Source organism: Tachyglossus aculeatus, chromosome 9 (genome assembly GCF_015852505.1).
Source record: "Tachyglossus aculeatus isolate mTacAcu1 chromosome 9, mTacAcu1.pri, whole genome shotgun sequence".
Taxonomy (NCBI): Eukaryota; Metazoa; Chordata; class Mammalia; order Monotremata; family Tachyglossidae; genus Tachyglossus; species Tachyglossus aculeatus.
This window is the reverse complement of record NC_052074.1, coordinates 529,763-555,315: the sequence shown is the minus strand read 5'-3', so window position 1 is coordinate 555,315 and position 25,553 is coordinate 529,763. Positions and strand designations below refer to the sequence as shown.

General features: G+C 51.4%; 1 protein-coding gene across 2 annotated transcripts in view; it reads right to left on the bottom strand.

Annotated features, from left to right (window-relative positions):
* PLEKHH2 (pleckstrin homology, MyTH4 and FERM domain containing H2) overlaps nucleotides 1-24,912 on the bottom strand; it is a 50,047-nt gene extending 25,135 nt beyond the window's left edge. For both annotated transcript variants that reach the window (XM_038751201.1, XM_038751202.1), the window contains exons 1-8: nucleotides 24,891-24,912; nucleotides 18,791-18,920; nucleotides 8,235-8,297; nucleotides 7,859-8,008; nucleotides 5,437-5,520; nucleotides 4,427-4,508; nucleotides 3,394-3,582; nucleotides 1,364-2,325 (exon numbers count right to left, since the gene is read on the bottom strand). In XM_038751201.1, coding sequence (XP_038607129.1) covers nucleotides 1,364-2,325; nucleotides 3,394-3,582; nucleotides 4,427-4,508; nucleotides 5,437-5,520; nucleotides 7,859-8,008; nucleotides 8,235-8,297; nucleotides 18,791-18,913 — 1,653 coding nt within the window. In that variant the 5' untranslated portion in view covers nucleotides 18,914-18,920; nucleotides 24,891-24,912. The remainder of the gene's footprint in view (nucleotides 1-1,363; nucleotides 2,326-3,393; nucleotides 3,583-4,426; nucleotides 4,509-5,436; nucleotides 5,521-7,858; nucleotides 8,009-8,234; nucleotides 8,298-18,790; nucleotides 18,921-24,890) is intronic.
* Nucleotides 24,913-25,553: the final 641 nt, after the last annotated feature.

The following is a 25,553-nucleotide window of genomic DNA, read 5'->3' as shown; positions in this document are numbered from 1 at the left end:
AACCTCTGCCATGCAGACACACTCAGTTCTGCTGGAACGTGTTTTACCATGTGGGTGTTGGGCAGGGGCGATATTAGTGAACAGGCAACATTTGTCCAACAATGTGAACTGTTCAGATCCAGTGCACCATGGGGTGGGAAGACAGGCTCTGAGCCCATGCCCATGGCGTTGGATATGGCAAGTGCCACAGGGCCAGTTCTCCTGGACTTGGGCCTTGTGAGCATGGCACTGCTGCACTATGGGACAATGGCTAACTATGTCTGCGTGTTACGGGATAACTGGGGACATATGTCTGTGTGTTACAAAGGAATTGGGTACATTTTTTCTGTGCATTTGAGGAGAACTGAGTACATATCTCTCATTATTTGGATCTTTAATATTTATTCAGCAATTTCATCTGATGTATTTATGCTGTTCATAACTTTGTTCTTCCTCTTGCTCCCCATCATTTAATCTGCCTGTCTCCCCCATTAGATTGTATGCACCCAGAGGACAGGGACTGTGCCTCTTGTTGATTAGTTGGGAGGTGGGTTTCTTAGGTGGGCCTTTGAGTAACTGAGAAGCAGCATGGCCAGTAGACAAAGCATGGGCCTGAGTCAGAGGACCTGGGTTCTAATCCCAGTTTCGCCACTTGTCTGCTGTGTGACCTTGGGCAACTCACTTCACTTCATCTGTAAAATGGGGATTAAAACTGTGAGTCCCAACTGAGACAGGGACCATATCAAACCTGATTAGTTGGAATCCATCCCAGTGCTTAGTACGGTGTCTGGCATATAATAAGCACTTAACTAATACCATGAAAAAAACTGAGTAGTTGAGTAGCTTAGGTGGGTGGTTGAGTGACTATGAGGGTTGGTTGATTGCTTGGGTAATTGGGCAGGTGGTTGGCAGGTGATTGGGAGATCAATTGGGTGGAAGATGGATGTGTTGAGTAGTCAATTGTTTCACCATTATGGAAAGGTGAAAGAGGAGGCTTGAGGAAATGGTCTCAGACTCAAACCCAAAATCTGACTCTCCTATACCGTACAGAGAGCTCCTGTACAAGGCACTTTATACAGTGCTCTGCACACAGTAAGCGCTCAATAAATACAACTGCTTGATTGATTGATCCATTGCCTCAGGGAGCAGGCCCTATTAGCCCAAGCACTGGCACCGACAGACCGAGAGTCCAGGCTGAGAGTCCAACCGAAGCCAACAGGAGGGATTGGGCTTCATGGAGGAGCAGAGCTCCCAGACAAAGCCTCCAGAATGTCAGTCAGCGGAAGGCAGGTAAGGGACCAGCTACGTCGGAAACATCAGTTATTTAATCCCTCTGGCCAGGACACCCACCCTCCACAACTGCAGCAGTCAGCCCAGAACTCACCCAGGATGGGCAACGGTGGAGCGGGGGCGTCGGGGGCTTAGTAGCCGGGGCCTTCTTTGCCGACTCCCAGGCCTCCGGGTCTTGTGCCTCTGGGGAGTCGCCAGCCGACACGTGGCTTCCACAGCCAGTGTCCATGGCCTCCTCGGCGTCAGGACCATCCCCGTCAACCAGGTCAAGATCAGTTTCCAGCGGCTGGAAAGGCCTGATCATGCTTATGGCGTTCCTGTTCTTCCCAAAGGCCCGGTCCGAGCTCAGCGGCGGCTGGCTCAGGTGCCTGCGGGCTAGAGGTGAGCTGGGAGCCCTCGGCCGGGGCGGGGCTGGGGGGCCAATGCCCCGGGAGCCCGCGGCAGGGAGCTGGTGGGAGGGCCCGGGTGTGAGGGCAGGTGTCCCACTTGGGCTTGGTATGGTGGTCTCGCTAGACGCCGATGGGTAATCCAGCCTCTGAGACTGGAATCTCCTGCTCAGCTCATCCGAGGAGCTATCCAGGCCCGGCCGCTCCCCGCGGCACCCCAACAACCCAGCCCTGCCCTCGGCCCGGGCCCGACGGTCCCGGGCCTGCCGCTGGGCTTCCTGCCGCCAGAGATACAGCTTCCTGTGCTCTGGCCGACGGGCACCCAAACCACCCTCCTCAAACGTCGAGCCACTGTCATCCGAGGCCGTCAGGTTCATCTCGCTCCCCGTCCGGCCGAAGCCACCGCCTTCCTCGGACGTTGGGCTGGACAGGGCGGACTCACGCCGACCAGAGACTCTGCACCGGCTGACGTCATCCTCATCAGAGCTCCAGCCGCTGGCCACGGGGCCAGGACTCCCAGGAGGGCCACTGTCAACTCCGGTTAGTCGGCCGCCACCAATCCCCACTGGTTGGGCCAACCCCACCCGCCCGAAGCCAGGCTGTGGTGTTCGCTGGCCACTGAGAGATTCTGGGGCTTGACCGCTGGGAGACACATCCGGGATTTCCACTCCTGAAATACAGAAGTTATGGAGGTGGTCACTGAGGAGCCTCAGTCAGGTAGGACCAGGAGACTTTTTGAGGAGCTTCAAGTCAGATTTATTTTCCATCTACTTGTGCTGGATTTTTAAATCAGGAGGCTTAAAGGGAATGCCAGATTGGACTTGGATGCTCAGAAGGATAACATTATTAGTTGTCAATTATTCCCTACTAGCTCTATGCTAAGCACTGCGGTAGATACAAAATTATGAGATCAGACTTGGTCTCTGTCCCAAATAGGGCCCACCACCTATCTGCTCCTCATTTTACAAATGAGGAAACCTAAACTTGGCAAGGTTCGGTGACTTGCCCAAGGTCACACAGCAGGCTGAAGGCACATCTGGGACTCAAATCCTGATTCATTCAATCATATTTATTGAGCGCTTACTGTGTGCAGAGCATTCATTCATTCATTCAATCCTATTTATTGAGCGCTGTGTGCAGAGCACTGCACTAAGCGCTTGGGAAGTACAAGAGCACTGTACTAAGCGTTTGATCTCCTGATTCCCTGCCCCAGGCTCTATCTGCTGGCCACCCTGCCTTAACTTCCAGCAGCTGGATTTTGCTAAAAAACAAGTTGCAACAGAAGATGTTCTTCAGTTCTGTAGCCAGCAGAGAATAAGTATCTCTAACCGAGGAAGTGGGACCTAGCTAATGAGGCCATCAAATGGAAGGTAAACTGTATTAGAAGGTGCACACCCTGATCTGTTTTCAGAGCTGAAGGAGACTGCAGCCTGCCTTCAGTGGAAATTTTTCCTCAGAGGATGAGAATTTTTAAATATTTTAAATCCCTGCCAATGTTATGACTGCTGCTTGAGGAGTTAGAAGTTGATTTCAAACTCCAGGATCGCCTCGATTGAGAAGGTTGACTCACCCACTCAGAGCCACAAGGGAAGAATCCCCCAGCAAACAAAACGGCAGGCTGAATGTGGATCCTGGTGCAGGACCCCCTCTGTGACCCCCCCTCCCACTGCGGGCCCCCTCCCTGTAGAACCCCCTCCCTACTTTGAGTGGTCAGGATCGGTTCCAGCAGAGGTCAGACCTGGGATGTGATTTTCTTCCCCGAACGGAGACCCTGTAGATGAGACCTGGCTCACTTCCTCTGCTTTTGAGACGTGCTCAGGGCTTCTGGCTCTGGACAAAAAGCATCCGAAGGTCACGCTGCTCAAGCGTTGGCCCTCCGTGGGCTTCTGGGTGGCTGAAATGGATAGTCTCTTCCCCTGGTCTGATCCTGGAAATACGGACCACTCAGAATCACCCCACGGCACCCCCACAGTCCACAGTCCTAGCCCCACATGGCCTAGCAGGAGTTAATGGTCAGGGAACCACCCTGAAACAAGTACAGTACACAACTGCCTCTTGCCAGCTCTGGTGGACATCCCAGTGACCCCCAGATTCCCAATGCCCATGTCTCAGTCCCGGTGATCTCAGGCTGCCAATCTCGGTGTCTCAGTCCCAGGCACCCCAGGGCCCAGTGGACTCTGGTGATCCCAGGTCCAACACTCAGGTGACTCCAGAAGCTTCAAACTCTGTAATCCTGGACTCTGGCTCAGTGGACGGGGGTCCGACTGCCCACAACTATAGGGGAAATTAAGGGAGACCCCTGGAAGGCCCCCCAGATAAAGCAGGCTTTCAAGGCAGCAGACTGAGGCTGGTGAATTTACTATCTCCAACCAACTTCCACTGCTTCCCTGAAGCTGCAGGAACCTCCATGGGAGAGTATCTTCCCCTCTACCACAACCCCCCTGCCCACACACACACCATATATAACCACAGATACACATACACATAACATACATGCACACAAAGACACTCCCCAATCACATAGATACCTACACACAAGTACACACAAAGACATTCCCCCCACACACACACAGACGTAAAGACACTATCCCCACCATACAGATACCCACATGCAAGTGCACACAAAAACATTCCCTCTACTACACACACACACACAGACCCTCTATCCACCACACCCAGAAATCCATGGAGGCAAACACCCACACCCAGACACACCCACACACCCATAGGAGCTCAGAGGCACTAATGGAAACCCTTACTCTTCCCAGTACCTTGTAACTTAGACCGTATGATGTTCATTTCCTCGGTTTGCTTTTGGTTGATCAAGCGCAGATTATGATTCTCCACTTCCAGCTGCAAGCACACAGTTCTCACTGATCAGGTTTGGAAGAAACATTCCCAAAACATCCTAGGGCTGGATGCCCAACCCCGCTGAGAACAGAGACTCTCGGCTGGTCTGGACCGGGTCAGGCCTGAACCAGCAAATCCAGGGAGAGCTGAGGGACTCCTCTTGGGTGGCAGGCATTCAAAGCCCAAGGCCCACCCTGGAGCTGGAGACTGACCACAGCCCCTGGCCGGACACTCTTGCAAGGGGATCTGGAGCCAGTCCCCGCTTCCCAAAGCTAAACATTGTGCGATCACTCAGTTCCTAAATCCTCAACCTCTCAGCCCGTCCTCAGAAGGCAGACTCGCACATTGTATTTGCTGGCAATTCCGACTCTGGTGAGCACTTAGTAATAATAATAATAATAATAATAATAATAGCATTTATTAAGCGCTTACTATGTGCAAAGCACTGTTCTAAGCGCTGGGGAGGTTACAAGGTGATCAGGTTGTCCCACAGGGTGCTCACAGTCTTCACCCCCATTATACAGATGAGGGAACTGAGGCACAGAGAAGTTAAGTGACTTGCCCAAAGTCACACAGCTGACAAGTGGCGGAGCCGGGATTTGAACCCATGACCTCCGACTCCAAAGCCCGTGCTCTTTCCACTGAGCCACGCTGCTTCTCAGTGCTCCACACACAGTAAGCTCTCAATAAACCCCACTAATTGATTGATTTTCCCAGTGATTACAGGCCACTGAACAGGAATGTCCCTTGAAAAATTCAGAAAGAGTCCAAGGACTTCTGATCTCCTTGCCACACACTTCCTGAAAACCTGCAGAACAGCAATGGGCGAGGGCCATACTAAAGCTGGTTCAGGAGAGAGCACCCCCATCCTCCTCAATGCTGACCCCTCTAGGGGGCCCCGACCCAGTGGCCCCTAATCCAGAAGCAGTACCTCATGCAGCTTGGAGGTCACCCACTCCTTGATCTTGGCCGCTTTCTCTTCTATAATCTTGGCTTCTTGAATCCTTATTTGTTTCTAAAATTGTTCCACGAGTCATTAGCAAGTGATTGAAGGTCCCAGATCCTTTTACCCAGAGCGCCCCTCCCCTGACCCTATGCTCACCCTTGAGACCCCACCCCCATAATAATAATGATGCTAGTCATTATAATAATAACAATAATAATGATAGAAACAAGCATGGCCTAGTGGAAAGAGCATGGGTTCCAATCCCAGCTCCAGCACTTGTCTACTGGGTAACTTTGGGCAACTGACATAACTTCTCTGTGCCTCAGTTACCTCATCTGTAAAATGGCATTTAAAACTGTGAGCCCCAGATGGGACATGTGCTATTTCTAACCCCATATCTTCTGTCCACCCTAGTGCTTAGTACTGTGCCTGGCACATAGTAAGCGCTTAATAAATGTCATAAAAATAAATAACAATGGGGACCATGATGATGGTGATATTTAAGTGCTTATTCTGTGCTGAGCACTGGGGAAGACCTAACATAAGGAGACCAGATCCAGTTCCTGTCACTCATGAGGCTCATCACAAAAGGAGGAGGGAGAGCAGATGAGAAATTGGGCACAGAGCAAATAAGCCACTTGCCTAAGGACACACAGTGGGCCAGTGGCAGAGCCAAGACTGGAATTTGGGTTTCCTTACTTCCAGACCTGGGCTCTTTCCACTATGCCACACTCCCTCCTTGCCTAGGCCATGCTGCCCCTTCCCACTAGGTCTGCCTAAAGCCTGGTAGGTAGATAGAGAAATAGATAGATTGATTGGTACTTGGGAAGGTCTTCATATGAGCCCAGAGTCCCTTGGTGTCCGGGAAGGTTGCTCTCCTTTCCTCCTCACTACTTTGGCAGGTCGGGTGGGGTCTATATTCCCAAGGGAAGAGAAGAAGGAAGAGGAGGAAGAGGAAGAGAAGAAAGAAAAAGAGGAGAGGAAGAAGAGAAGGGGGAGGAAAAGAAAAGGGAGGAAGAGAGGGGAAGGAGGAGGAGGAAGGAGAGGACTGATGCCTGGATTCCTGTATTTATGACAAAAGGCTATGGAAAACTTTGCAGTATCTGCCAACTACCCTATGGTGATTTCCAAAAGTTTCCCTGAATCTTCATTGTCGTGCTGGAGAGAATGAATGGAAATCTAAAACACATGTTGGCTCTCTTCTCTACTACTCCCCAGCTCTCTGACTTCACTGCTCCCAAGTCCACCTTCTGGCCGCCCCTTGCTCTTGACTCTCCCGCCTCCATCCCTTCACTCACCTGCTCCTCTGGCCTGGATCTCACTCCCTCCCCACATAAGGCAGGCCCCAGCTCTCCCCACATCCAAATCTTTCCTAAAATGGAAAGCAGCATGGCTTAGTGGAAAGATCTCAGGCCCGGGAGACAGAGGACCTGGGTTCTCACCCTGGGTCTGCCGCTTGCTTGTATGACCTTGGGCAAGTTACTTAACTTCTCTGATTAGCTCGTATCTACCTCAGCGCTTAGAGCAGTGTTTGGTGCATAGTAAGTGCTTAACAAGTACCATAATTTATTTTGTAAATCCCATCTCCTCCACAAGCCTTTCCTAATTCATTTCCCAGCCTCCTGAGCCACATCATCCCTCAGACAACCCAAACACTTAGAAACTGATTTATACCCTCTTTAACGCTCCATTCATTTATTTTGACTACTCTAGTTAATATGTTTGTGATGATTACGGCCTTTGGTAAGTGCTTTCTATGCATCAAACACTGCTCTAAGCGCTGGGGTAGATACAAGTTAAGCGGGTCAGACACAGTCCCTGTTCCACAAGGGGCTCACAGTTTAAGTAGGAGGGAGAGCAGATATTGAGTTCCCATTTTACAGATGAGGAAACTGAGGCACAGAAAAGTGAAGTGATTTTCCCAAGGTCATAGAGCAGACAAGTGGAGGAGCCAGGTCCTCTGACACCCAGGCCCGTGCTCTTTCCACTAGGCCACACTACTTCTCGCCATCCATTTAGAGTGGAAGCCCACTGTGAGTAGGGGATGTGTTCACTCTGTATTCTGAACTTAAGCCCGTAAGAAATGCTGCCGCTGCTGCTACTACTACTACTACTACTTCACACAGAAATTTATTCCTAGAAAACATGCTGGAGAATCAGGTGTTTTGGACAAAACCTCCCTCATTGAAATGTGCTGCCATATCCCAAGTCTCACCCCCATTTAATTAAGAGTAAGAAAAACCAACCACCAATCACCCCTGTCCCAACCAGCCACTGTAATCCCAAAGAAACACGCTTCCCACTTCCACACTCCAGGAGATCCAGGGACCTGGGGGTCCAGGACTGAGCACAGGGAACACCGGGCAAGCAGACCACCACCGTGGCAAAGGGAACCCATGGGCCTAACCTGCTCCTCCAGTTGTAACTCCAAAGTCTGAATGATGTCATCTTTCTCCTGGATCAGACTCTCCAAATCCTGACACTTTTTATACAGTCTGGTCTCAGATTCACTTGTTTGGATATTTGCTGCTTTTAATTTATCTTCCATAACTTGCACCTAAATTAAAAAAATGGGTCAATCAATCAATTAATAGTTATTAATTGAGAGTCTACTGGGAGAGAGAGCTCTGTTGAGTGCCTATTCTGTGCAGAGCACTGTTCTGGGCACCTACTGTGTGTGCAGACTGCTCTACGAAGCACTTTTGGTGTGCAGAGCTTTTTATGGGGATATGGTCTCCTACTGGGACCCTCCCTTTGCTGTGGAGCCCGGGAACGCTCAGTACCTGCTGGAAGGCTCGCTCTGCTCGACGGTCCGCGTCGCTCACCTGCCTCTCGAGCTGCTGCATCTGCCGGATGGACAGAAGGACTGGGTGTGAAATGACTCATCTTGGGGAAGGGCTGCCCATTGAAATGACCTCTGAAAACTGATCCCTGGGGCAGCTGGGAGCTGGGGGGAAATGTGAAATCCACATCCCCAGCACAGCACAGCCCTAACCAACAAAGGCATCCTCAGGACAGCACCTTCCATCCCACAGCCTCCCTCAGCACAACCCCCACCCCCAGCCCAACGACAACACCCTCACTGTCAGACAAGGCCAATCCCTTCAGGGAGGTTCCAAAAACCACATCCAGCCCCTGTTCCCCAACACCTCAGGTGACTTTGTCAATGGAGTGGTCTTTCAGCAAGAACGAAAAGTCCACATATGTGCATTTTTATAGAAAAACAAAATCTGAAAACAAAACAAAACACTTGGACTGCTGGAAGCTCTGTAGCATTTCTAGGCTCGTTGCAAAAGACCTTCCTTTCAAAAAGCCCCAGGTAATGAAAAACGGTCAAAGCCCAGGAGGAGCCAGACACTAGAACGCTGTATTCAGTTTTTGAAAAGTCTATCTACTCGCCACTACAATGTCACTACACAAATAAGTGTCAGAGACCAACGAGTGCTCTCTTTTTGTTGGCATTTTCCACCTCGGGAAGTAACAGCTGCTTCTCATCTTGTGACGGATGTCTAGACCCCCAACTCCAGGCTCCTGGACCCTGAGCTGAATTCGTAGTGATTTCATCTGGCCTCTTGAGGTTTAACCAAGGTCAAGAATATTAAAAACTCCAACTGGGAAAAAAAAATCACTAAAAGTAACCAGGAGAATCACCAGAAAGAACTAGTTCCTTAGCTGCCAAAAAGAAATTCCCTGTTTGATTTTTAATCTCCCCACCTTCTGCCCCTCAACTGTCATGTCAGCCCTCTGCATCACCTAAGCACTTTGATACTCAACTCTTGTCTCTCCCTTTTTAACCCCTATTGCTCCCACCTACCTGAAATTTAATGTAACCTCTGTTTCGCCTTCAAGGCTATAAAACCCTTGTGGGCAGGGTTCATGTCCACTAACTCTTCTGTCCTCTCCCAAGTGTTTAGTACAGTGCTCAGCTCACAGTAGATGTTCAGTACATTGACTGACAGATTGCTTGTGGGTGGGGTAGGGGTATGGCTAGGGCTAGGATGAGTTGGCACTGGATTTCCCTGTGCTAGACACTCTGGGGACAAGAGACTCCACCCCCACGTGGGGGGTGAGGCTTTCAGGACCTGTCTGCACAAGCCACTGGCTGGGCATCCCCCAACCTAGATAATCAATCAATCTTATTTTTTGAGCATTTACTGTATGCAGAGCACTGTACTAAGCACTTGGGAGGGTACAATATGAAAGAATTGGTCGAACCATTCCCTGCCCACAACGAGCTTACAGTCAAGAGGATGAGTAGATGAGGAGTCTAATGGAGACTGGAGCATTGTGATTTCTTTTTTTTCTTTTTTAAATGGTATGTGTTAAGCACATACTACGGGCCAGGCACTGAACTAAGCGCTGGATAGATACAAGATAATCAGGTTGTGCTTCTCTCAGCACCCCCTGTTTGAGCTTCCCTAGGCTGCCAAGGAGGACAGAGCTGATTCCAGATCGCCATCTGTTTTGAAGGAATCCTGCTGATGTCCATGGGGCAGACCTTCCCCTAGCTGGCCCGAGAGGTGGCTGGCAGAAACTAGGCATTGGTGTCACCTGCAGCCAGACTGCGTGGCTGCCCCTAGACTGTCTCTAGACTATAAGCTCCTTGTGGGCAGGGAATAATAATAATAATATTATTATTATTATGGTATTTGTTAAGCGTTTACTATGTGCCAGGCACTGTACTAAGTGCTGGGGTAGATACAAGCAAATCTGGTTGGACCCAGTCTCTGTCCCCTTTGGGGCTCACAGTCTCGATCCCCATTTTACAGATGAGGGAACTGAGGCCCAGAGAAGTGAAGTGACTTGCCCAAGGTCACACAGCAGACAAGTGGTGGAGCTGGGATTAGAACCCATGACCTTCTGACTCCCAGGCCCATGTTTTATCCACTTACACCATGCTGCGTCTCATAATAATAATAATAGTAGTACTCATTGAGCGCTTACTATGTGCCAAGAACTGTTTTAAGCACTGGGGTAGATACGAGTTACCCTGTCTCACATTGGGCTTACAGTCCTAATCCCCATTTTACAGATGAAGTAACTGAGGCCCAGAAAAGTAAAGTGACTTGCCCAAGGTTCCACAGAAGATATGTGAACTGTGAGCCCACTGTTCGGTAGGGACTGTATATGTTGCCAACTTGTACTTCCCAAGCACTTAGTACAGTGCTCTGCACACAGTAAGTGCTCAGTAAATACGATTGATTGACTGGAGAAGCCAGGATTAGAACCCAGATCCTTCTGACTCCCAGGTCCAAGCTCTATCCACTAAACCACATTGCTTCTCTACCAACTCTGTTGCATTGTCCTCTTCCAAGTGCTTACTACATGGCTCTGCGCCCAGTAAGCTCTTAATACCACCAATTCATTGATCAATTGCCCCTCCATGTCTTCCTGTCTGAGACTGTCCCTGCATGGCTGCCTCAGTTGCCTACAACTGCCCCTGCATGCCTGCCTGCAGCTGCCCCTGCACAGCTGCCCCTGCATTTTCTCTGACCAAGCAACTGGGAACTGGGGGTTGGAACATCCGCTGATCAAATTCCACACTGGCAGCCAAGAATGCAGGGAACGGCTTTAAAGACCAAATATGAGCAGACGGGGGATTTGAAGAATTCCTCCAATGGGAGATCTCAGACGGGGTTTGTGAAAACAGAAATAACTCAAAGGTTGGGATACGTTCTTATTTGAAATCGGAGTGTGCAATTGGGTCACTTGGCCCCTGAACCATCCCCAAGGAGGCCGAGACCCGCGTCCAGAGACGGGCCAGCCCCCAGTGCCATAAGGCCAGGAGCACCCAGCTGGACTCCCGGCAGGAAACTTGTCATCAGGAGCCTGGTGTGTTGCCCGCCCTGAGAGAGGTCCTCTCCCTGGGTCCATACAGCTCTTCCAGGAGGTTTTGCAGGGAGGTTGAAGAGCCAAGCTTCCAAAGGCCCTCTACACTGCCTTCCTCCCACCGGCTCATGTTCACAATAATAATATTAATAATGGTAATTGTGGTATTTAACACTTACTATGCACCAAGCACTGTAATAAGAACTAGGGTAGATATAAGATAATCTCATCAAACTGTCCTTGTCCCACATGGAATTTAGAGTCTAAGTGGGAGGGAGAACAGATATTGTATTCCCGTTTTACAGGTGAGGTAAGTGAGGCCCAGAGAAGTGAAGTGACTTGCCCAAGCAGGCAAGTGACGAGCTGGGAATAGAACCCAGGTGCTCTGACTCCCTCACTCATGCTCTTTGCACTAAGCCATGTTGCTTCTGCCCACAAAAGGCAAGTTGCTGGAGGGGGCTGCCACTCAGGGAGCCACTCATGGGGCAGGCGGGGGCAGGGTAAGGGAGCACAAGTGGCTCGGGTGGCCATCCCTCACTGCCCCTGGACTAGGCAGCTTTCAGCAACACTGTGAACGGTGAGATTTCCTACAACATATAGGTGTGTGTAAGATCCTCTGTGCTCAGAGACACCACCACCGACAATGACATCCCCTGGGTAGGCCTGGGCAGCTGGACAGGCCGATTCCAGAGCCACTGCCCCGGCCACTGCCCCAGCCAGACCGTGTGCACGTGCATACAAGCGCATGCACACACATACAAACTGGCCCTGTTGTATTGTTGCAGTGACTATATATCACTCTGTGCCACTTTTGCCTCCCAGTCTCTCTCTCCTCTTGCAGTCTTTGTGGCCCCCAAAATGCCACTTCAGTAGGATGGCAGTGCTGACTGAAATGTCAGAAGGTGGGAGGAAACAATGAGTCATCCGTCCTTTAATATGGAGGCCAATGCTTTCTTCCTCAACATCATTTAAAGAATCACTTTAAAGCCCTTCAGGAAGGAAGCAATCCGGGCAAGTGCTTTGTCAACTTCCCCTCCTCTTGTCCAGCCTCTTGTCCGGGAGCCCTAGCCACGCTGCGGAAAACGTTCAAGTTCAACAACAACTGCCCCTTTGGGTTGCAGGCCTAGGTGCCCTTCTGGAGGCCTGGTGCCAACAATGTCACTGCCCAGCTCGGACTCACGCCCACAGGTCCAGCCCCCTACTCCCAACCCATTAATGTCCCCAGCAGCTCAGCTCCCTGAGGGAATGGAGTCCACTGCTCACCCCCAGAAGGGAAAGAAGGGTTTCCATGAGGGGTAAGAGGTCAGATGGAGGTGATGGAAAAATGATGAGCGATCAGAGGTCAGAAAGAGATAATGAGGCAATGCTGTGGGTCAGAGGTTCAACCAAGGCAGTGAGGCGAAGCTGTGGGGTCAGAGGTCCGGTCAGGGTAGGGACCGTCTCTATATGTTGCCAGTTTATACTTCCCAAGCACTTAATACAGTGCTCTGCACACAGTAAGCGCCAATAAATATGATTGATTGATTGATTGATTAATTGATTGATATCCCAGCACTTAGCAGTACAGTGCAGGACACAGCATAAGTGCTTAACAATTATCACTCTCTTATTTTTATTGCTACTATTATTATTGTCAGAATGAATTAACTAATTGTGGTATTTGTTAAGTGCTTACTTATTCCAGACACTACGAGCAAATCGGATTGAACACAGTCCCTGTCCCACATGGGGCTCACAGTCTTAATCCCCATTTTCCAGATGCGGTAACTGAGGCCCAGAGAAGTGAAGTGACTTGTCCGAGGGTCACACAGCAGACAGGTGGCAGAGCCAGGATTAGAACGCAGGTCCTTCTGACTCCTAGGCCCAGAGTCTTTTCACTAGGCCTTGCTGCTTGAATGTGCTGGTCCAGCAGAAGCCACCTTCCCCATCCAGCCGGCAACACCTTCCACCCAGCCAGGAGCAGGGCAGTGGGCTGGTGCAGCCTCCAGCTGCAGGAGAGTGGCTGCTGGTCACCCACCCCAAGAGGAGACAGCCGTGCCCCAAACCCCGGGCCTTGGAACCCAGACCACCCAGGGTAAGGGCAGCCACGCTGGGGCCCCCAGGGCTCAAAGGTGAGCAGCTCATATGCCCATCCCACCCAAGGAAAACTCCATCTTCCTCTCCTCTGGCCGAGGACTAAACCAACAGCCTCCGGCGACACCTTGTCCTCGTGCCCTCCGGCTCCAGGGGCGGCCTTCCTAGCAGGATGGCTCCAATGGGCGGCCTTCTTAGCAGGCTGCCTCTGATTCCTCCCTCCGTGACTGAGGCCAGCAGACTGGCTAGGAAAATTCCTCAACATTCCTTAAATTCCTTAGCAAGACTCTCCCACCTCCAGGAGCTAGGAGCGTCTGCCCCAAGCTTAAGACAAGGTTTCTTTCTTCCCAAACTGAAACCACACAGTGCCCGGCTTGGATTCCCCAGCTCCATCGGCCGGGTGAGGAGGGACCCCCTCCCCAACCCCAAATCTCTGGCAGTCGTCCACCTTGGCCACTTCCTGCAACACCAAAAACTGGGCTGGGAAGGAGGTCACATCATAGGCTAAACCTGTTTGGAAGACTCAAAACACCTAGGATGTTCAACTTCCCTTCCCAGAACCTCAGAAACGAGCGGCCCACATGGAAGGAAAAATCAAATAAATGACGTCACTGTTCGCCACCTGGCGCCCATCAGGAGGAAAGCGTTAGGAAAACTTCATCTCCATCCTGGGAAACCATGAGTAACTTGGCAACAGGGTGGAGTTTCCAAAGGTCAAACCAACAGAGCGATCCTGCTCCTGAGCATCTCATCCCAGACACAGACCGATCAAGAAAAACAAGTTTGCCATTTCTGAAATATCAGTCTTGGAAATACTTTTTGATTTCATCACTCAACCACTGACAAACGAAAGTCTTCAAGTCCGACAGCTGAGTAAAAAAAGAATTGCTAATTCAAGGTAAGAAGAGTGATTTTAAGTAGTTTGAGTTTTTTTGTTTTGTTTTATGGTACTGGCTAAGCACTTAGTATGTGCCAGGCACTATACTAAGCTCTGGGGTAAATACAAGATAGCCTAACCCTAACCCTAATTAGACACTGTCCCTGTGCCACATGGGGCTCACAGTCTCAATCCCCTTTTTACAGATGAGGGAACTGAGGCACAAGAAGTTAAGTGGCTTGCCCAAGGTCACACACCAGGCAAGTGGTGGAGCCAGGATTAGAACCCAGGTTCTCTGACTCTCAGCCTGTGCTCTTTTCATTAGGCCACGCCGCTTCAGCTAATGCTGAAAAAAAACATCGGCAAAATGCTGTTTTCAAATCACCCTCTGGGGAGCACCATATGGAGAAACAGATCCCGCCCCCCACCCCAAAAGAGTCTCCCACTGGAGAGCAGCTCCTGGAGAAATGGATCCCACCCCAACCCCCCATTCCCAGTGGAGAAATGGATCCCGCCCCCCTGCCCCAGTGGACTCTCCCTTTGGGAATGGACAAACAATATTGGTTCTGGGGCTAATCACCCTTTCAATGCTGGACTAGTCATCTCTCTGACAAAAACTAACACAGATATCCCACCTCCCCACCCACACCAATACTGATCCACCTGTAGACACATACCCTCCCACACCACCGGACACCCATCCACACATCCATTCCCCTCCTCTCACTCACCCACCCACGCCAACACTGATTCCCCTACAGACACCCATAACCACATAACCTTTCCGTCCCCCCACCCCTCCAGAATCGTTTGGAACATTCTGGAAGGAGCCTGGACCTTCTGCCAATAGTGGCAGAACTCCAACCCCACTGCAACAGGGCCAAATTCCCCTGAGGGCAGAGTGAACGGAAATCAGAGTTGGAAAGCAGCATAGCCAAGTAGAAAGGGCCCAGGATTGGTAGTTAGGACATCTAATCCCAGCTCTGCCACTTCCCTGCTGTGTGACCTTGGGCAAATCACTGAATTTTTCAGTGACTCAGTTTCCTCTCCTCAAAAATGGGGATAAAATAACTGCTCTACTTCCCCCATAGAATGTCAGCCAGCCTTATGTGGGACATCAATTCAGGGGATTTAATGAGCACATACTACATGCACGGCACTGTGTTTAGAACTTGGGAGAGTACGGTAAAGTAGACACTATCCTTGCCCTCAACGAGCTTACAATCTAGCGGGGAAGACAGACATTAAAATATATTACAGGTAGATCAGAGCATAAGGATGTACATAACTACTGTGGGGATGGGTTGGGGGTACTGATCCAAGTGCAAGCAACACAGAAGAGAGGGAGAGTGGGGCAGGGAGATTAGAGGTTAATGTTGGAAGGCTTCCTGGAAGAAATACTATTTTAGTAAGACTTTGAAGATGGGGAGAGCAGTGGTCTGTCAGATATGGAAGGGTAGGGAATTCCAGGCTCTAGAGAGGATGTGAGTAACGGTTGACAGGGAGATGAGATGGAGACACAGTGAGCAAGTTGGTGTCAGAGGAGCCAAGTGTGTGGGCCGGGTTGTAGTGGGAGAGGAGCGAGGTTGGGTAATGGGGGAAGAGAAATAATCGAGTGTTAACCTTTTTGCTGTACCTCCATCTCATTTATCTTGCTGCTGACCTCTCGCCCCCGACCTGCCTCTGACCTGGAACACCCTGCCTCTTCATATCCGACAGACAATTACTCTCCCCCACTTCAAAGCCAAATTGAAGACACATCTCCTCCAAGAGGCCTTCCCTGACTAAGCCCTCCTTTCCTCTTCTCCCACTCCCTCTGCTTCACCCTGACTTGCTCCCTTTACTCAAACCCCCTCCCAGTCCCACAGCACTTATGTACATATCTGTAATTTTATTTATTTATATTAATGTCTGTCTCCCACTCTAGACTATAAACTTATTGCAGGCAGGGAATGTGTCTGTTATATTGTTATTGTCTACTCTCCCAAGGGCTTAGTATGGTGCTCTGCCAACAGTAAGTGCTCAATAAATATGATTCATTCATTCAATCGTATTTATTGAGCACTTACTGTGTGTAGAGCTCTGTACTAAGCACTTGGGAGAGAATAATAAACAGACACATTCCTTACCCACAATGAATTTACAGTCTAGAGGGTGCTTACAGTCTAGAGGGGGGACTGACTGACTGACTAATCTCCTGCGTTTCTCCTCTGCTGCACCTCAGGGTTTGTCCTCAAGACAGAATGGCAGAAGGTGATCTGCCACCCAGGAGACCTTACCTCAGGCCAACTATAGCCAAGCACCAGTAACAAAGCAACACGTTTTGAGGTTGGCCTTAAGAGCATGTTTCTGTACCTTTCCCTGGGGCACGTGATCTTCCACTGATCTCTCAAAAGGAGATCTTGGGAGACTAGGTCCGGTGACCACCGAGGCAGCTGAGCTCTGATGGCCACTGCCTCAGTGCCCGTGACCCCCCCATGGGTCACGGAACCTCTCTGGGTGGGTGCCAAACTTGCCGCTTTTTACGTTGGCTGCAGCCGCCTCAGAGAGCATAGGGGGAACGAACGGGTCAAGCTGTCCCACCAACAGGAGTCCAGGGCAGGGCTCTGCACCCAGTAGGAGCCCGATAAATGTGGCTGGCGTTGCCACTGCCAATGCTTCCTTTGTGCCTGGGGTCTTTGGAGTGTGGTTCCCAAAGTGATGGGGTTTGGGATGAGGTGGTCCCTCCAGGCCCTTCCCAGCTTGAAGAAAATTCACGTACCTTGAGCTTAGGGATCCGCAAGCCAGTTGGCTGACCCCTGTCCTGTCCTGCAAAAACTGGACGTTTGCTTTCTGCTGGGAAAAAGGTTTTGGACACTATGTCACTGTCCCTGACTGCTAGCACTCAGCCTCTAAGGGAGTCCAAACCCAGGGCCAATAACCAAGTCCAGAGAGTGAAAGGGCAGAAGAAGCAGCGTGGCCTAGTGGATAAAGCATAGGCCTGGAAGTCAGAAGGACCTGCATTCTAATCCCAGCTCTGCCACTTGTCTGCTGTGTGAATTTGGACAAGTCACTTAACTTCTCTGTGTCTTAGTTCCCTCATCTGTAAAATGGAGATTAAGACTGTGAGCCCCAAATGGGGCATGGACTGTGTCCAACCTGATTACTTTGTGTCTAACCCAGTGGTTAGAACAGTGCCTGGCACATAGTAAGCACTTAACAAATACCACTTAAAAAAAGGAGGGGAAGGGAGGGCCCAGGGCAGACCCCCTGAAGCCTTTCTGGGCCCAGGAATTCATAGGCCCATTAACTAGGCCACTGGTCAGGAGGGAACCGTCTAGGAGGGTCCTGGCTAAGAGGGCACCGGCCAAGAGGACCCCATCCAGGGTCCCCCTGCAGGTCCAGCAGCCACCTTGTCCAGCAACTTGGCCCCACGCACCACTGCTCTCGACACGGACAGGCAGGGAGGGAATAATAATAATAATAATAATAATGGCATTTTTATTAAGCGCTTACTATGTGCAAAGCACTGTTCTAAGCGCTGGGGAGGTTACAGGGTGATCAGTTTGTCCCACGGGGGGGCTCACAGTCTTCATCCCCATTTTACAGATGAGGTCACTGAGGCCCAGAGAAGTGAAGTGACTTGCCCAAAGTCACACAGCTGACGGTGGCGCGGAGATTTGAACCCATGACCTCTGACTCCAAAGCCCGGGCTCTTCCCACTGAGCTTCTTCTCTGCTTCTCTGCCCGGACATAAAGAGAATGGTATGTGTGTGACAGGAGACAGGGTGCCGGGGATAGGCCATCTCCCATACTGGCATCCTTCAGGGAGGGGGGCACCTCTGCTGCCACTTGTCTGCTGTGTGACCTTGGGCAAGTCATTTCATTTCGGCCCACGTCATCCCCCGGGCCTGGAATGCCCTCCCTCTGCCCATCCGCCAAGCTAGCTCTCTTCCTCCCTTCAAGGCCCTGCTGAGAGCTCACCTCCTCCAGGAGGCCTTCCCAGACTGAGCCCCATCTTTCCTCTCCCCCTCGTCCCCCTCTCCATCCCCCCGTCTTACCTCCTTCCCTTCCCCACAGCACCTGTATATATGTATATATGGTTGTACATATTTATTACTCTATTTATTTATTTATTTATTTATTTATTTTACTTGTACATTTCTATCCTACTTATTTTATTTTGTTGGTATGTTTGGTTCTGTTCTCTGTCTCACCCTTTTAGACTGTGAGCCCACTGTTGGGTAGGGACTGTCTCTATGTGATGCCAATTTGTACTTCCCAAGCGCTTAGTACAGTGCTCTGCACATAGTAAGCGCTCAATAAATACGATTGATTGATTGATTGATTTCTCTGTGCCTCAGTAATCTCACCTGTAAAATGAGGATTAAGACTGGGAGCTCCATGTGGGACAGGGAAGGTGTCCAACCCAATTACCTTGTATTCATTCAGTCAGTCATATTTATTGAGCACTTACTATATGAAAAGCCCTATCTATTCCAGCGCTTAGTACAGTGCCTGGAACATAGTAAGCACTTAACAAGTACGATAATTATTATTATTATTATCAGAATCACTCACCTTGTCAGCCAGTAACTCTCTGATCTTGCTGGCCTGGAGTCTGAATCTCATCAGCTGGGACTCTAGAGCCACACATCTCTCCTTCCAATCCACCACTTCTTCAGCCCCCCAAAGCTCCGCCATCTTGACGCTGAGAAAAAAGATCCCGCAGGAAAGAGGTCTTAACCTTGAGGAAAAATAAAAGCACCAATGGCGCGGCTGCCTGGACGTAAAGAGAATAGTTTGCTAATGTTGAGGAAAAATGCCACTGGGACCCCACCGGCCCAGTGTACAAGGCTCCCTTGCCAGTCGGAGCTAAAGTGTGGGTAGGGAGTTGGGGGCCATTAGTATAGTTCCTGGTCTATATTAAGTGCTTAACAAATACCGTTGTTAATAATAATAATAATAATGATGGCATTTATTTAGTGCTTACTATGTGCAAAGCACTGTTCTAAGTGCTGGGGAGGTTACAAGGGGATCAGGTTGTCCCACGGGGGGATCCCAGTCTTAATCCCCATTTTACAGATGAGGTAACTGAGGCCCAGAGAAGTTAAGTGACTTGCCCAAGGTCACACAGCAGACACGTGGCAGAGCCGGGATTCGAACCCCTGACCTCTGACTCCAAAGCCCGGGCTCTTTCCACTGAGCCACGCTGTTGTTATTATTATTATCATGATCCTGGGTGGTCACACTCTCGATGGGAAGAAACAGGCACAGAAAAATGGCAGCAGAAAACGAAACAGAAATGAATTCCAAAATCAACCCTCCACAACGACAATGATAAACTTAAGATAAGTCCCTTACTCCTCTTCTGGCTCTGAGCACCATATGAGGGCACTTGGATTTGTACCCTTTATTCACCCCTTCCTCAGCCCTATAGCACTTGCGTATCTATCAGTAATTTATTTTATATTAATGTCTGCCTCCCCCCGGCAGACTGTAAGCTCATTCATTCATTCATTCAATCGTATTTACTGAGCACTTACTGTGTGCAGAACACTGTACTAAGCACTTGGGAAGTACAAGTTGGCAACATATAGAGATGGTCCCTACCCAACAACAGGCTCACAGTCTAGAAGGGGGAGTCAGACAACAAAACAAAACATGTGGACAGATGTCATCAGAATAAATAGAAATAAAGCTAGATCAGGGAATGTGTCTACCATCTCTGTTATATTGTACTCTGTCAAGTGCTTAGTATAGTGCTCCACACACTATAAGTGCTCAATAAATACGGATGATTGATTATTGGGCAGTGGAAGCAATTTTTCCCCTTTATGTGTCCCTCCATGGCCCACCCCAGAAAAAGGGGCCTCGGGGGGATCATCATCATCATCATCAATCGTATTTATTACTCCCCTGCCCTTCCAGGCTGGTGAGCCGCAGAGTAAGGTCCCTAACTTTTTGCACCCCAGCCCTTCACAATCTGTGAGCACGACTTCTCTGCCGTTCATTCATTCAATCGTACTTATTGAGCACTTACTGCGCACAGAGCACTGTACTAAGCACTTGGGAGACTACAATATAACAACAGACAGACACATTCCCTGCCCGTCCACTCTGATGAGGCCTGTTCATCAGCTGGCAGATGGGAGAGTACAATATAACAATGAACAGACATGTTCCCTGCCCACAATGGGCTTACAGTCTACAGGAAACTGGGAAACTCTTTCAATGCAGCAGACTTCTATTGTTCTGGATACACTTGGAAACTGCCAGCCAGGAGCTTTCTCCCGGGCTCTGCAGCTTTGGGAATCATTGACAGCAGCTCCGAGGTCTAATTTTACAAATCCGAGCAACTTAACTAGAAATCACTGAAGGGTTATGTGCTGGGGCAAATTTGCATATTCTGCAAATGATCTGTAATTTGGAAATAGCTCAAATTTGGAATAACTCTGGCCACAGCTTCTGCTGTGAACTGAAATAAATGTATATATCTATAATTCTATTTATTTATATTGATGCCTGCTTACTTGTTTTGATGTGTATATAACTATAATTCTATTCATTTATATTGATGCCTCTTTACTTGTTTTGAATTCTGTCTCCCCACTTCTGGACTGTAAACCCAGTGTGGGCAGAGATTGTCTCTATTGCCGAATTGTACTTTCCAAGCGCTTAGTACAGAGCTCTGCACACAGTAAGCACTCAACAAATACGATTAAATGAATGAATGAATGGAACAACTAAGAGTTAAGTGTGCTTATTAACCTTGAATTTAACCCCCATCAGACTGACCCAAGGAGGTATTCCAGAGACAACGTGCACTTTACCCAGGGGTTTTAGCAATGAGCCATGTGTCAGATTTTCCTGCCTGAACTTTTGTCTCATAGGGCAAAGTAGCAGAAGGTCCTAAAGATCATTTCCAGATTTAATAATAATAATTATTATTACTGTATTTGCTAAGCCCTTCTATGTGCCAGGCACTGTACTAAGCGCTGGAGTAGATACAAGGTTAATTGGGTTGGACACAATCCCTGTTCCACATAGGGCTCACAGTTTTAATCCCCATTTTACAGATAAGGTAACTGAGGCCCAGAGAACTGAAATGGCTTGCCCAAGTTCTCACACAGGAGACAAGTGGTGGAGTCCGGATTAGAACCCAGATCCTTCTGACTGCCAGGCCTGGGCTCTATCCACTAGGCCACGTTACTCTATGCTTGGCTGGAAGGTTCAATTGGTTTCAGGGGAGCAGGTTCACATGCACACAAAACACTCACATATGCACATGCACACTCTTTCTAGCTTTCTCTCCCCCACTCTCCCTGTGTCCCCCAGTTCCTTGGCCTTGTCCCTGCCTGGTTACTGGATGTGTTGGAATGGTCATAACTTGTTTGGGCTAGTTTATTGAGCACTCTCTATACTGAGTGCTTGGGAGAACACCATAATCAATCAGAGCACTGTACTAAGCACTCGGAAAAGGACAACCTAACAGATGGTAGGCATGCTTCCTGCCCTCAAGGAGCTTGCAGTCTAGAGGGGGAGAGAGAGACATTACTATGCATAAATAAATTATGGAAATGTACATAAATGCTATGGGAACTATTATAGAGTTAGCAGACAGGACCCTGCCTTCAAAGTGCTTGCAGTTTAGCAGAGAATTGAGAAACAATGTCTTGGAAATTCACACCCCTAAAAGTGAACCAGGACAAAGCTGGTTCTCTAGGCTGCGGTCTGTCACCTCCATGTCAAGGTCCTCCTGCATTTTGCAGCATGGTCTAGTAGAAGAATCCCGTGTCTGGGAGTCAGAGGACCTGGGTTCTAATCCTGACTCTGCCACTTGTCTGCTGGGTGACCTTGGGTGAGTCACTTTACTTCTCTGTGCCTCGGTTACCTCAACTGCAAAATGGGAATTCAATACCTATTCTCCCTCATACTGTACTCTCCCAAGAGCTTAGCACAGTGCTCTGCACACAGTAACTGCTCAATAAACATGATTGACTGACTCCCACTTAGATGTGAGCCCCATGTGGGACCTGATTATCTTGTACCCTAGCACTTTTACAGTGCTTGATACATAGTTTGCTCTTAACAAATACCACTGTTACAATTCTGCAAGGGAACGGAATCACTGTGCTACATCACACCGCTTCACGTCAGGCTCCAAACTTCCCAAATATTTACAGACACCAAATAAACTGTTTACAAATGTGAAGCTGATGAGCTTCCTTAAGATCCCACTTCCTGTTTCATTTCTGAATCCTCAAGGAGCAAGGAGGGAAGGGGGGCGAGGCAGGAACGAGAGGGGAGGGTGAGGAGGGGAATGGGCAATGAGTTCATCCCCTGGGCTCAGTGGGCGGCTGCGGCCTTGAGTCCGGCTCTCGGGCCTCTGCCTTGGGTTCCAGTTCCCTTGAAGCCAGAGGGGTTGTATCGCTCCTTTTGGAAGACCAGCCTGCTCCTGCGGAGGACTGGGGGGTGGGTCTGGGGGTGGGGGTTGGGGGTCTCTTGAGGAGAAGGTGCAGCTGGTCGCCTTTGCCCAGAGCCCAGGCCCTGATCCGGTCGGCAGCGAGAGGCCTTGGGAACTGCAGTGATGAACAGGGCTTCCTCTGCCCTGGGACGGACGGACTGATGGACAGACGGACGGACGGAGGCACGGTCTGGACGGATCGGACTTCTCTGGACCCCCCACCCCCACCCCCGGGACATCCTGGGATTCATTCATTCATTCAATCGCATTTATTGAGAGCTTACTGTGTGCAGAGCACTGTACTGAGCGCTTGGGAAGTACAAGTCGACAACATATAGAGACGGTTCCTACCCAACAACGGGCTCACAGTCCTTTAGGGATGGTGGTGAGCGGCTGCGGGGGCAGGCCTGGGGCCAGGAGGTGGAGAACTGGACACGGGCACAGGAAGTGGACACTGGCGGAGACACAAGGAGTCCAGGCTGGGGACACGAGGGCACGGACTGGGATGGGGGCTGGACACGAACAGTGGACACGGGCAAGGGGGCACAAGAGCAAGGACTGATTGACAGAGGGCTGGACACGAAGAGTGGACGCAGGCTGAAGGGCACAGGAGCAAGGACTGATAGAGGTGCTGGACACAGAGTGGACTCAGGCTGAGGGGCACAGGAGGGGGGGGGCAGGGGCGGGCACAAGGGCACGGACGGGGGAGGCAAAGGACTGGACGGGGGCAGAGACGGGGAGTAGAGAACCGGGCACAGGAAGTGGACACTGGCGGAGACACAAGGAGTCCAGGCTGGGGACACGAGGGCACGGACTGGGATGGGGGCTGGACACGAACAGTGGACACGGGCAAGGGGGCACAAGAGCAAGGACTGATTGACAGAGGGCTGGACACGAAGAGTGGACGCAGGCTGAAGGGCACAGGAGCAAGGACTGATAGAGGTGCTGGACACAGAGTGGACGCAGGCTGAGGGGCACAGGAAGGGGGGGGCAGGGGCGGGCACAAGGGCACGGACGGGGGAGGCAAAGGACTGGACGGGGGCAGAGACGGGGAGTAGAGAACCGGGCACGGAGAGTGGACACGGGCAGGGGGGCACAGGGCCACGGGCTGATAGACACTGGGCTGGACACGGGCGGGGGCGCACGGAGCAGGTAGGGCCCCGGGGTCATCCCGGGGAAGTAGACAGCTGAAAGTAGAGCGAGAGGGGACACAGTGGGACGGACGAGGGAGGTAGAGGCCTGGACACGGACAGTGGACACGGCCGGGGGACGGGGTAGAGGGCTCGACACGGGCGAGGGCGCACGGGGCGAGGGGGCACAGGGGCGCGGACAAAGGGGGAAGGGGACTGGACAGGGGCAGGGAAGGTGGAGGCTGGACGCGGGTGAGGGGGCACAGGGACACGGACAAAGGGGGGAGAGGGCTGGACACGGGCGAGGGGGCACAGGGGCACGGAGGGGGGAGAGAACTGGACGTGGGTAAGGGGGGTTAAGGCTGGACACGGGCGAGGGGGCACAGGGGCACGGACGGAGGGGAGAGAGAACTGGACATGGGCAGAGAAGGTAGAGGCTGGACGCGGGCGAGGGGGCACAGGGGCACAGGGGCACGGACAAAGGGGAAGGGGACTGGACATGGGCAGAGAAAGTAGAGGCTGGACGCGGGCGAGGGGGCACAGGGGCACGGACAAAGGGGGGAGAGGGCTGGACACGGGCGAGGGCACAGGGGCACGGAGGGGGGAGAGAACTGGACGTGGGCAAGGGGGGTTGAGGCTGGACACGGGCGAGGGGGCACAGGGGCACGGACGGAGGGGAGAGAGAACTGGACATGGGCAGAGAAGGTAGAGGCTGGACGCGGGCGAGGGGGCACAGGGGCACGGACAAAGGGGAGAGAGGGCTGGACACGGGCGAGGGGGCACAGGGGCACGGAGGGGGGAGAGAACTGGACGTGGGCAAGGGGGGTTGAGGCTGGACGCGGGCGAGGGGGCACAGGGGCACGGACGGAGGGGGAAGGGGACTGGACCTGGGCAGGAGAGGTAGAGGCTGGACGCGGGCGGGGGAGTCGAGGACTGGACAAGGGCAGCGGAGTACGAGGGGTGGACTCGGGCCCGGGGGCAGGGACCGGTCCTGGGGCAGGCGCCAGCCGGGCCGGAGGAGAAGTCGGGGGGGCCGGCGGGGGCCGGCGGGGGCCGGGGGCGCAGGGGGGCTCCCGGTGCCTACCTGTGGCTCCGGGGGGTCCGGGGGGTCCGGGGCCTGGGGGGGTCCGGGGTCTGCGGGGGCCCGGCCGGGCCGAGCTCCGCGATCCCCTTGCCGAGGCCCGGGAGGGCGGGGGGCCGGACCGCTGGCCAGCTGCCCGGAGGGACGGACCCGGGGGCCAATCACGGGACTCGCCGGACCCTGACGTCGCGGGGGGGCTGGCCTGCAGCTGCCCCCATCACAGTGATTCTCGTAAGAAGAACAGTAGTATTTGATAAGCGCTCACTATGTGCGAAACACTGTTCTAACCACTGGGGAGGATACAAGCCGATCAGGTTGGCCCACGGGGGGCTCACAGTCTTCATCCCCATTTTCCAGATGAGGGAACTGAGGCACAGAGAAGTTTAAGTGACTTGCCTAAAGTCACACGGCTGACAAGTGGCGGAGTCGGGATTTGAACCCATGACCTCTGACTCCAAAGCCCGGGCTCTTTCCACTGAGCCACGCTGAATAATAGTATTTGATAAGCGCTTACTATGTGCGAAACAGTGTTCTAAGCGCTGGGGGGGATACGAGGTGGTCAGGTTGTCCCACGTGGGCTCACAGTCTTCATCCCCATTTTACAGACGAGGGAACTGAGGCACAGAGCAGTGAAGTGACTTGTTTATTATTAATAATAGTAATGAT